This window comes from Convolutriloba macropyga, chromosome 11 (genome assembly GCF_964194025.1).
Source record: "Convolutriloba macropyga chromosome 11, txConMacr16.3, whole genome shotgun sequence".
In the NCBI taxonomy this organism is placed as follows: Eukaryota; Metazoa; Xenacoelomorpha; order Acoela; family Convolutidae; genus Convolutriloba; species Convolutriloba macropyga.
Window position 1 is genome coordinate 33596183 of NC_134478.1, and position 13273 is coordinate 33609455.

Genomic DNA, 13273 nt, shown 5'->3' on the forward strand with positions numbered 1-13273 from the left:
GCCAATTTGATCTTTTTCTCCCTACTTTCACCGTTGACCTCATTTGCTTACAACTCTAATTTTAAAACCCTGGCTGTGAATGATACTGACATTTGATTACTTTTACTCAATAAATGTGTTTGTTTTGTGGTTCAATGCCTTATTTTTTTTTAGTCGGCTCGCCCAGATTGACCGGTGAGCTTTGCGCATGGGTCAAAACGTCTGATGACCAGGGGTTCCTTTGGTCTTTAGTTAAGCAAAAATGATGAATTTCAAATATAGATCTGTCTTTTGTCGTTCCACACGAGAACAATGCTTTAGATCGAGCTTAAGTCCAGGACTGCATTTATTGTCAAGGCAAATTCGGGGACAATACTTTTAGTTCCAGTCAAAGTCAAAATATATAGTTGAGACAAGGAGGCTTGTTAATGTGCGTTCGCACATGATGTTCCCACCCGAGCTCTTCTAAATTTTTGACTTAATTGTCAACCAAATGAAGAGAAAACAAAAATGGATATTTGAGTATAAAAAACTCGTTACAAAACCTAACTACTAACTGAACTACATAAAGCCATGCCTCATTACAACACTCACGAAATCTGCCATTAAAAAGAGTACGAGAAAAAAAACAAACAAGAAAAAAAGCAAAAAAACTATTTCAAGGCAAAAACTCAATAAGTAAATTTAAAAGCACCTAAAAACAACGTCAAAACGCAATCGGATAAAACCTTAACTACAAAAATTTACTTTCTCCCAACTATACCGCAGATGGAAATTTCCCTTGATGAGACTACGTAACAAGTCGACAAAGGCGAGAAATAATGAGGTGAAATTCAAAATCAATCAACATTTTTTAAACTAAATAATTTCAAAAGTCTTAAAAATCATTAGCCTATAACGAAATAAGTATTTTTAAATTTTGTAAAAGTTCATTATGAAACCATTGGAACTTGTCCGTGGTTAGACTAAGCCATAGGAACGGATTAAAGATACAGAAAAACTCAAAAAACTACAAACATTTTGCGAAAACACAAAGTATTGAAGCCATTAATAATATGTATTTTCGTTTCAGTTTTTATTTATGTTAATTCAGCTAAAATTATACTGAAAAAAATAAAAAAGTTCATTTGGGCCACATTTGATAATCATTGGGAATTGTTTTTACCCGAATGTGCTAAAAGAAGGGAAAAAGAAACACAAATTTTTCACTCACAAAACTTTTATGAAAACGCATATTGTCCAACAAACAAATCCTTAAATGCGACAAAATATCAGTAAAAATGATAAGCTTTAATGTGCAAAAAATTGGATGGGACCTCAAATGATGAGATTAGGTTACAAGTTGACGAAAAGAATAACAAAAACTGAAAAGTTTGAAAAGTCCTTGAAAATGTATAATATCATAAACTTTTTGAGTTTTTGCTATAAAATGTTTGCTTCTTGTAACATCATTTTTTGAATACTTAATTACAAGCTTATGAGACCGGTCAGCATTTTACGGCTACGTATAGAATAAAAAACAAGCAAAAACAGCAAATTAAAAAAATTGAACGAGAAAAGTGTCTAGCGAAAAGCCATTAAAATGAAATTTTCAAGGAAAAAAACTATTCTTTTTCTGATTACTTTTTCAACAGAAACTTTATTATTTTTTAACTCATAACAACATGGCTTCAAAATTTGAACAAACATGAACAAATGCATTAAAACCACGATACTTTTGAGAAAACCCGTAGTATCAACGCCATTAAATTATACAAATTTCAACAGAAACCAAAAAAACGCTAGATTTTGCCTCAATGGGACAAAATTATTTTTTGTCATTCGTATGTTATCAATTATACATTATGAAGACACTGACTATGAAAACCACAACAAATGCACGCAAAATCCGGAATTTCAGTAGAAAAATGTGAAAATAAAGTGTCGGTGCCATTTAAACCATAAGTTTTTCTCTGGAAACTTTATCTATGATCCATTGAACGTCTCGTGTAAGCCACTGGGAATTATCAATATAGAATAATTTGATGATTTCAAAGGAGCCAAAATTACAAAAAGTATCCAAAAGTTTTTTAAAAATTATGAAAACTCTTGCATGGAAGTCATAAAACCAATGGTTAGATAAAACCGCTAAAAGTTGGTTGAAGTAAAAGAAAAGGGTCCTATAATTACCGAGATTGATTCACAGTTAACGAAAATAAGTTAACGATTTGTTACTGTTCAAAAAAATTCGAAAAAGTATTTTTAAGTCTTGACAGCCATTAAAATCAGTAGCTTTCAACGGATATCAATAAATATTCGCAATCATTCCTCGATCAGAAAACAAGGATGTTTTTTAAGCGTAGATGATTAATGAGACATCAAAATATGTCTTATGACTCTCAAAACAGCAATAAATATAGGCAAAAAAATTCAGCATAAAAGCGAGAGGAAAATGTCGAAGCCATTTGAACCATATGTTTTTCTCTCAGAACTTTATCTAAGACCCATGGAAAGTTTTCTTTCAGCCAATGGGTGCTATCAATATTAAGATAATGTGATAAGATTTCCAAAGGAACCATTAATACGAATTTTTTTTTGAATTTTTGAGGCATTGAAGTCAAATGACCTATAGTAACAATATAAAACTGCTAACAAAGTTAATTAAGTTTGCAGTAAAAAGGAATAGAGGATGAGTTCCCGTAATTACTGAGATTGACATACAGTTTACGAAAATATGTTTTTGATTGGTTAATTTTAAAAAAATTCCGAAAATTTATTTTTAATAAGTTAATATCCATTTGCTGTCCATTTAAAACACTAGATATGCTTAATTAATGCTCATTACTAAACCTTTTCTACTTTTAGTCAACGAGTCTTCGCCATAGGACTCCAAAAATTTTTGTAAAACCTAAAAAGAACATCAAAATTTTGATTAAAGTTACGAAAACTCAGAGTCGGAGCCAAAAAAAATCACGAGTGATTCCCTGAAAACGAACTTTTTGTTCATTGGGCTTCATTTGGCTGCAAATGAAGTTCGCCATGAACGAAACCGCGATATGAAAAGTGACTAGACTCTAGTTGACTTAAAAAAAAACAAGAAAATTATGAAAGGTTTTCTAAAAAAAAAGAGCTCTCAATTAGAATTTGATTTTTTTCCATAGTAAACTTCCCTATGAGACCAGAACTAGACTTTTGCTCGCCTTTCGTCTATCAGGAACACAATATTGATTCATTTCCTGGCGTGAAATGTAATTTTGAATTACTATTTCATTAGAAAAAATCTTAAACTGAAGAAAAATTCCCCTAAAAGTGAACAAAATCATGCTAAATATGACGTGTTCACACAAAATTTTAAACCTCGATAACTCCTCGAAAAAAAAATGAAATTCCAAAAGATCTTTTTAATTTTGAATTCTACGCTGGACGTGCTTTTTAATGATACACTAACATCTCTCTACGATGAATATATCGATCGGCCAAAGTTGTCTGAACAAAAAAACCCCATTCAAGTATATTGTTCCTCCCCCCACAAGTGGGGATAGAACAATAATTTCTTTTCATCAAATATTGACCAAAGACGGTCTTCTCATAAGTTGAGACCTTGAATATGGTAATAATGTTGCTAATAAAAAATTGCTTCAGCTTTGTGACCTGATTGCTGAGAGTGAGAATCAAATACTAAATGGCCGTGGTGAAAAAAGTGGGAGAAGGGGAGTTACACATGAGGTAACTGTACCTGCAGCTGCATATGGAGGAGATAGTCATGAACACATGAATGGAAGCCATGAGATCCTGATTGAGATAGAGGACAGCTGCATTGAGAGTGCATACTACGCACTTGGCAAACCAGGTTAGCTCTAGTTAGAAAGTGTAGACTTTCGGGAGTTCACCAGATTGTCTTGCATTTTTCAATGTTTCTAGACTATGTAATTTTGAAAACACGACGCCCACCTCGTGCCTTCATCTTCGATCCGGGTGTACTAGCTTCTGCCTGGGACCTGAACCTGGGTAGCACCCAATAAGAGAGGAGCCAATCAAAATTGACAATCAATGAAGCCTTATCAGTTCATTGAGTTCTTATAGCTCATCGCCCAATAAAAAGTTACCAATCGTTCAATGCAAGCATACTAATCGACTCACCCAATGAAAATGGAGATCGATTTAAAGTGACCGGCAGAAACGTAAATAGCTGATATCATGGGATGCCTTTTAAATTGAACTGTTGGTGCCATTAAACAAATATATTTTGTTACAATCAATTGGCTGAATTATGATAACCAAGTTAATGGTCAACTCAATTATCGATTTTTAAGAAGTAACCCGAATAAAAAATATTACAGTTGCTTTTGAAACAGTTATTACAGTTGTTACAGTTATTACAGTTACTACCAAACCCAGGTTGAGGCGCCAGACCGAAAGTCGATATGTCCAGACCGTCCCAGACGGAAAGTGTCTATGTCCAGACCCTCCCAGACGGAAAGTGCCTATGTCCAGACTTTCGTGCGTTCAAAATTTTTCGTGCATTCATCGTGCGTTCAAAACTCCCTATGTCCAGACTTTCGTGCTTTCAAAATCTTATATGACCAGACTTTAGTGCGTTCCAAATTAAAATTCGTGCGCTCATTTGTGCGTTCAAAAACACCTATGTCCAGACTTTCGTGCGTTCAAACGTGCTTTTGTCCAGACTTTCGCGCGTTCAAAATCTTATATGACTAGACTTTAGTGCGTTCTAAATGAAAAATCGTGCGCTCATTTGTGCGTTCATGTCCAGACTATCGTGCGTTCAAAAACACTCATGTCCAGACTTTCGTGCGATCAAAAGTGCGTATGACCAGACTTTCGCGCATTCAAAATCTTATATGACTAGATTTTAGTGCGTTCTAAATGAAAAATCGTGCGCTCATTTGTGCGTTCATGTCCAGACTATCGTGCGTTCAAAAACACTCATGTCCAGACTTTCGTGCGATCAAAAGTGCGTATGTCCAGACTTTCGTGCGTTCGTGTTCAGATAACATTTTTATAATGTATTCGTTTCAAGTATAGATACGTTAGGGTGATGGTTGTGATGAAGTACCCAAGCAGTTGCTACATTTTGTTTAACAAAAGATGTTCGATGAAAGTATTGGCTGAAGGGGGTGCCAGCGACCTAGTTATTAATGTATGATTTGCTTTGCAACTTCAGCAAGAGTTTATAATTCTAGGTGTGAAATTGTTTTAAACAAAGCAAAGTGTTGGATGCGAATCTTCCTGCGTTCGATGTTTTGTAACTTTTGAACTCAAGTGAGTTGAGGTTTTCTTGGTAGAAAGCTTTCACTTGAGTGAGCACTCTATTAAGAGTGTTTAGTCAAACAAGGACTAATTAGTTTTTGATATTCTTGTTTCCATTCAAAAAATTTTTGTGCGCTCCGAGTCACAATGTCCAGATTTTGGTGCGTTTAAAATTGCTTATGTCCAGACTATCGTGCGTTCATGTTCAGATAACGTTTTTATAATGTATTCGTTTCAAGTATAGATACGTTAGGGTGATGGTTGTGATGAAGTGACCAAGCAGTTGCTACATTTTGTTTTATAAAAGATGTTCGATGAAAGTATTGGCTGAAGGGGGTGCCAGTGACCTAGTTATTAAAGTATGATTAGCCTTGCAACTTCAGCAAGGGTTTATAATTCCAGGTGTGAAATTGATTTAAACAAAGCAAAATGTTGGATGCGAATCTTCCTGCGTTCGATGTTTTGTAACTTTTGAACTCAAGTGAGTTGAGGTTTTCTTGGTAGAAAGCTTTCACTTGAGTGAGCACTCTATTAAGAGTGCTTAGTCAAACATGGACTCATTAGTTTATGGCTTTCTTGTTTCAATTCAAAAAATTTTCGTGCGCTCCGAGTCGCAATGTCCAGACTTTCCTGCGTTCAAAATTGCTTATGTCCAGACTATCTTGCGTTCAAAATTGCATATGTCCAGACTATCGTGCGTTCAAAATTGCATATGTCCAGACTATCGTCGTTCAAAATTGCATATGTCCAGACTATCGTGCGTTCAATTTTTTTCCAGATCGTGTAATTTTGAACGCACGACGCCACCTTGTGCGTTCATTTCCGTCTGGACATATCGACTTTCGGTCTGGGACCTCAACGTGGGAAATGTTCGTACTTTTAAATAACACGATCAAGGAGAAAGGTGGCGAGAGGATTTAATTGAGATGAATATGGGTTTAAAGTAAAAGTCAACGCTACTTGTAACCAATCAAGTACCATCCACGTTAGTATAATTTGTTTCTGAATTTTAATCTTGATTCACTAAAGAGAAAAGCCAACACTTCTGAAACTTTTGACGAATTTTTTTTTTAAACGAGTAAATTGAAAATATAACCCAGGGGTTAAATATTACAAGTTTAAAATTATATAAACAAAATTAGTACAATGTTAAAAATCAAAATTAGTGGTTCCGTTTTCTAAAGGTAAAAATAACTTTTGAAGCCACCAACGTTCCTTTCCAACGGTACAAGTTTGAATTGTTGGAGCAGATGCTGTTTTAACATGCGTTTAAACTTTGATTTTGATCTGATAGTCCAGACATCACGGGGAAAATTATTCCACTTTTGGAAGCTTCTTTTTTGTATTGATCGACTGCTCGACCTTAAGAGAATTAGCTGTTCAGTTCTGTTCTTTTTTCTTACTAAGACTTTACCACTTAGACAAAAACTCTCAGTGCCGTGTGTTTTCAATAATGAAATATCATTCCTAAGTTTTGATACACTCATCTGGCTTTTTAAAAGTTCTGCAGGCAAAATGTCAGATCTTACTAAAAGATCTGTAGATCTCTCGAAATTTTTTCTCATATAGCAAACTTTAATACCCCAATTGTTTTGTCGATTAATTCGCTGTATTGCAGAGAAATTCAAGTTCTGAAAAAATAGGGCACTGAAAGTTAAATCAGAAAGGACTAGGGATTTGAATAGCATCAATCGTGCTTCCAGAGGTAACTGATAACGTAAAAGGTATATGGATCTAATCGCTGTGGCCATATTTGATAGGACTTTGTTGAGTTGTACCTGAAAATTTAGTTTAGAATCAATTATTATACCCAAGTATCTGCAGTGACTTTGTGGTTTAATTTCTTGTCCCCGAAAAACTATTGGATCAAAAATTTCATGTTCCTTCGAGACGCAAAGAAGTTCAGTTTTACCTGTATTCATGGTTAATTTGTTTTGCTTTAGATAATTATCTGTTTTCTCCAGTATTTCAGAAACAAATTTTTCCAGTTCGCTGACGTTGTTTCTGCTAAAAATGGAAACTTGTGTCATCAGCAAATTGAATTATGTCGAAGTTTCCTTGTACCTTTTCTCGAAAATCATTAATATAGAGAAGAAAAACTAGTGGCCCTAAAACCGTTCCCTGTGGAACACCATGATTTGTTTCCAACCATTCTGAGTAAACATTATTTATCTTAACACACTGCTGTCTGTTTTTAAGAAATGAAGCAAATAATTCAACTGCACTCTCTGAAAAACCGTAAGCTTCAATTTTTTGAGAAAAATTTCGTGCGATATTGAAATAAATGCTTTAGCTAGATCAATAAAAACAGCAACTGAAATTTTTAAATTATCATAGTTTTCTTGTAATGCTTCGATTAAGTGTAAAACAGCATCTGTAGAAGACTTATGTTTTTGAAATCCAAACTGTGTACCGTTCAAAATTTTTTCTTTTTGTATAAATTCGTTAACCTGATTGAGAAGTATACGCTCAAAGAGTTTTGCAAACATTGGAGTAATTGAGATAGGCCTATAGTTCTCGCAAATTTTTACGTCCCCTTTTTTGTAGACCGGACTAATGAAATCAATTTTTAAATTTTCCGGGAAAATATTTTGACTAATGCATCTGTTAAAAACAAATTGCAAATGGGCTCCGATTGGAAGCTTTGCTGCCTTGATTGCCCAAGCATTAAAAACTCCTCGACCCGGAGACTTATTGTTGTCGAGTGAATCGATGGCATCATATAGGTCCTTTAGTGTAACTGTTCTGAAGCAAAACTTTTCCCTAACTTCTATCCGAGAAATATTTGGAGCGCTCACATATTGTCCATTGTATAAGCCTAGTTTTTGAAAACTTCTATTGAGACAATTTGCAATATCAAGTTCTTTTTCTATTTCTGTTTCACCGTGGACTAGTTTGTCTATAACGAGACACTCCCTTTCTTTGCCAATTCTTTTTTTGATGAAACTCCATTGTTCTTTCCTTGTTGGTAGTTCTTTGAAAAACTGTTTGCAAAACTAGTTTTGGGCTGTTTTTAAACGCCTATTAACTAAATTTCTCGGATATTTGAAAATGGTATGCGCTTGCTCCGATGGGTTATTTTTCCAGATATTAAAAAGTCTATGTTTTTTGGCGATTTCTTCTCTCAACTCTTTTGTCAGCCAAGGTTTTTCAGCAATTTTTATTTCCGGTTGAAAGCTTTTTATAAGTGGGGCGTGGAACTCTAGAGTAGTAATGAAAACGTTTATGAAAGCATTGTACATGCTATTTCCATCTTCACATTGATATAAGTTACTCCAGTCCTGATTTGAAAGATCAATACTAAATTTATTTGCATCGAACTTTCTTTTATTTCTACTGATAAAAATTTGCTTCCTGTTTTTAAGTTCAACAGGAAAATTGGTAGTGTATAAAACAATCAAGTGATCCATTTCAACTCATGGCGAAAAAATCTGAACATCTTGAATTTGGTTTTTGCTGGAAAACCCATGATCGATTAGTGTTACGCCCTGGCTGGTTGCTCGTGTTCGTTTTTCTGTGTTTGACAAGGTAAAGCCGGAATTACTCGCAAATTCATCCAATGAAGTGGATTCCCTTTTGTTGAAATAATTGAGATTATAATCGCCAAAAAGCAAAACTTCGTCAGTGATTGAGTACGCCGAGGAAGTCTCTGATGTTAATTCGTCAATGAAATAGTTTCCCAAGTTTTTATTTGGACAATACGAAGCATTAATTAGGATTTTGCTAACCGATAGCCCAGATATTTCTACCCATAAGGACTCAAAAAAGCTTTCATTGAGTACATTTAGATCATTTCGCTGTTTTGAAGATATGTCCCTAGGAACCCAGATGGCAACACCCCCACCCTTGTTTACTCCTGTCTTTGATGACCTCGATTTTGAATAAAATTTGTGTTTCGGACTCAAAAAATTCTCTGGATAAATATCTGTTTCATTCAACCAAGTTTCAGTTAGGACCACTATTGTGTTTTGAGTCAAATTTGTCAAAAAGTCAGTGAAAAAGTCATATTTGTTTTTTAAACTGCGTGCATTGAAAAGACAAATGTTTAGATTTTTGCAATCTTTTGTAACTATTTCTATCAGCATGTCCGATTCACGAATGTGAGAAAAAGGACCCGGATTTAGATGAATATCATCGCTTAGGAGCAAGCGCATGAAGTGTAAAAAAACTATTTTGCAAATACACAAAAATCGAAAAAAGCGGAACCTAATTTTCACATTATAATAATCATGATTTTGGTTGTGTGACATAACCGAATATATAAGTTTTTCATTTGAAGTGCTAAGTAAAACAGCAAAATCTGTTAGTTTGGAAATGCTCATTTTTGCTGACAAAAAAAACATTAAGTCACACAACCAAAGGATTGATCAAAACGCGGAATTTGTCGCAGTGCAATGTTGTTTTGTGACACAGTAATATTATGCTGTTGATAATAGTTCCGAATACTCTTGACAATTTTTTGTACTCCAGCCAAATTTAAGTGAACACCATCATTAGATATTTCGGATGTTGTAATGTTGCATTTCAAAACCTCTACTTTTGTCCATTTAAATGTTCAAATAAAGAAGCTTCGTGACTTGGTAATTTACATAACACAATCATTATTGAAATGATGAAACTCCTTAGTTAGATGTCTCATTAACCAATCTCTGTTAATTGGGAAAAACGTTCCAAATAATAATGAACAAATCAAATCGTCACTTGGGACTCATTTTAAGCCTGAAATCCACACAATTGGGTCTTAAATGCGAACAGATATATTGCTGTTCAACAGAGGTTATGATATCGCTTTTGTTCAGTGATACAAGAAATGTTATTGAACATAAACACTAACTGGTAGAAAAATTCATCTTATTTGTTCAGGAACCGATGCCTCAAAATCAAACGGAGGTGATGATACAACGTCATCAATTGTACTGGAACAGAGTGGGTCCATCAACAGAGTCCAGCAATACGCCAGATACTTGATGCGTCTCTGCACGGAACAGAGAGTTGAGGCTTTCTTCATGTTCGCCATAGTGCCAAACAGACCCAACAGCAGCAGTGGCAACAATGTCAACAACAACAAACAAGTCAACAACTTAGATGCGAGTGGGAATGTGGTTGGAAATGGTGGGAGCAGCTCCAAGTATCTAACAATGACATTGAGAGCTTTGAATGTGTCCCCGTTGACACAGGTACACGACTTAGCGGAATCATTATCTATTGTGTCAAAACGCATTTTTCGTTCTGTATAGGTTACGTGACTCTGATGGATCCACTGAGAAAATCTGACATTAATCAAGAACAATATATTTTCAAGATACGAGCCCAACTTCCGAAGTGCCTTTAGCTAGTCACGTAACCTCCCCGGATCGAGGTTTGGCGGTTAATTTTCGTAAGAAATATGGTGAAATGCAGTGAAAAAATAATTTTCACCGCGTATTTTTTGCATCTTTTTGCGGTGAATGCGATAAATCGCAGTGAACTATTTATTTTCACCGCGTTCTCAGTATCCTTACAAAAAAACTTCTTTTCACGGGTTCGAACTTGTTACCTACTACATGCCTTTAACTTCTGATTCCACTGCGCCAACTGTCACTTACTTCTACAAAAATATCTTGTGAATTTAAATCACAATTCAGTAAACGATGGAAAGCAAACGAGGTGAATTATTGTAACAAATGCGGCGAATTTCGCGGTGAATTTTTGTAAAAAATGCGGTCAAAATATTTCTTTCACAGCATTTACCGCAATCACTGCATTTCGTACAAAAAATCACCGCATTCACCGCATTTCTTACAAAAATTCACCCGAAAACCTCGACCCGAGTATGTTGAAAAACGAGTTTAAAGGCTTGAATTCTGCAACTGCATACAAGAAAATTTGAATTTGTGGAGTCTCACTGCGAAGAGTTTTAGCATTTTAAAATTTACACGTGTGTGCGAAGAAAATTTAGTCTGAACTTCATTTTCCTAGCTCAATGTCCCCCACATTACCTTAGTCGAGACAAGACAGCTATCTTGGAACACCTTACAAATCTTATAAAACAGTTATCTTGTAAGATGTTACAGGACAAAGGTAAATCTTGTAAGATTACCAGATTAAGTAAGATGCCAGGTTATGTTGCAAGATCTCGCCGTATGGAAGGTTATCTTTCAATACAGAAGACTATTTTGCAAGATATTTGCTGGTTCGTTCCGGTAAAGTTCTGTTCCGATTGTCAATTTTGGCATCAATTCCATATTTAATGCAGAAAGAACTCAGCAGCCAGTTGACCCATTTGAATAATACGTAAATTGTCCCAATCTTACAAATAAAAACTTTTTCAGTGTCCAACTTTTAGTCAAAGAATTTTTTCATTCAAACCATTATTGGAACCCCTTATAAAACTCTCATGCCGTTCATGTTCAGACGCGTTCTGTTCTGTACTATAATTTAGGTATTTGGAACAAAAAACCTATTTTGCAAGGTTTTGTGAGAAAATCTTACAAGATCAAGACGTTGCAAGATTTTTTCTTCTTGACTAAGTTACTCAGTTGTTGTAATAGAGAACAATCTTAACTGTGTTTACGAAAATTAACATGTGAAGGATTGGTTGAGACTCTCTCGTGAAAAAGTGTCCTTTTATTTCAACTGTTCTCCTGTCATAAACCAAAAATATTAATGTCAAGTATTTTCTCGATGAAGCCTAGTTTGTTAATATTTGCAAATTGTCTCCCTCAAATTTTGCAAAATAATATTTTCAAAACCTTGCGGACAATCGGCCGAGTTCTATCTTTAAACACGTAAATTGAATATATAACCCAGGGGTTAATTATTACAAGTTTAAGACGTTTTATACAAATTTAGTACAATGTTAAAAATCAAAATTAGTGGTTCCGTGTTTTAAATGTAAAAATAATTTTTGAAACCTCCAACGTTCACTTCCAACGGTACAAGTTTGAAATGTTGGAGCAGATGCTGTTTTAGCAAGCGTTTAAACTGTGAGCGTGATTTGATAATCCGGACTTCACGCGGAAGTTAATTCAAAATTTGGATGCATCTTTTTTTTAATGATCGATTGCTCGACCTTAGGAGAATTAGCTGTTCAATTCTGTTGTTTTTTCTTACTAAGACATAAGCTTGTAGAAAAAAACTCTGAAAGCCATCTGATTTCGTTCGGCCGAACTCTGTATAAAATTCAATGTGGATTATTTAACTATCCTTTTCTCGGAGATGCTTATTTCAATTGGAAAGTGTGTAAAGACCGATGTAAAGGATATGTGCAAAGAAAATTATTGAGCAGTGCCAACTTCTATAGATAATGGATTAAAAATTCAAATCTGTTTGCAACACTTTGTTTGAATCAATGCGCTATTTTAGAAAATTTGGAAAATTGTTTTTAATTAATTGGAATCTTGATATTAAGTTCGAACTAGAGGTTTTTTTGCAAAAATCTTTTTAGACACTAAAAAATCAGGACAACAGATCGGTTGAAAATTATTAGGGTTTTTTCAATTGCCATAAATCTATCAGGGCTGAACATATAACTTAGGCAACATCTTCGGAAATTTCGTATGCCCTTTGAACAAAAACAATAACATAATTTTAACTCATCGAAAATTAACGAATATACAAAAGATAGGAACAATGTTCACTTTACACTTTGACAGCTACGCTGCCTTATGCAGTTGACACGATTTTTTTATCCAAAATTTAAAATGATTTGATTTCAAGTTTTGTAGCCCATTTTCTTTTTGGGGTTTCCATGATTTCGGATCAGATTTCTGCTGATCAAAAATATTAACAAAGGTCAACACACAGCTCACAAAAAAGTCATCAAAAGCAGTTACTTAATAACATAAGAAATTGAGAACTCAAAAACTGTAATTTTATTATAAGTGCTTGTACTCCAATTAATTAAATCAATCAGGAGTTTTCTGCATTCCTATGGCGGCCAAATCAACATTCTGGATCTATTTTTGGGCGCCAGAATGTTACATTGACTGCCTTAAAAATTGCTGAAAACTGAAAAAGATCTTAATTTTTGAATTTAGGTGAATTACAAAGATCTATAACAAATTAA

General features: G+C 34.5%; 1 protein-coding gene across 1 annotated transcript in view; it reads left to right on the forward strand.

Moving 5' to 3' along the window:
- Nucleotides 1–13273, forward strand: part of LOC142349107 (uncharacterized) — a 71117-nt gene that overhangs the window by 38017 nt on the left and 19827 nt on the right. Inside the window, exons 12-13 of the mRNA XM_075400519.1 lie at nucleotides 3601–3808; nucleotides 10090–10403. Of these exons, the coding sequence (XP_075256634.1) occupies nucleotides 3601–3808; nucleotides 10090–10403 (522 nt within the window). The remainder of the gene's footprint in view (nucleotides 1–3600; nucleotides 3809–10089; nucleotides 10404–13273) is intronic.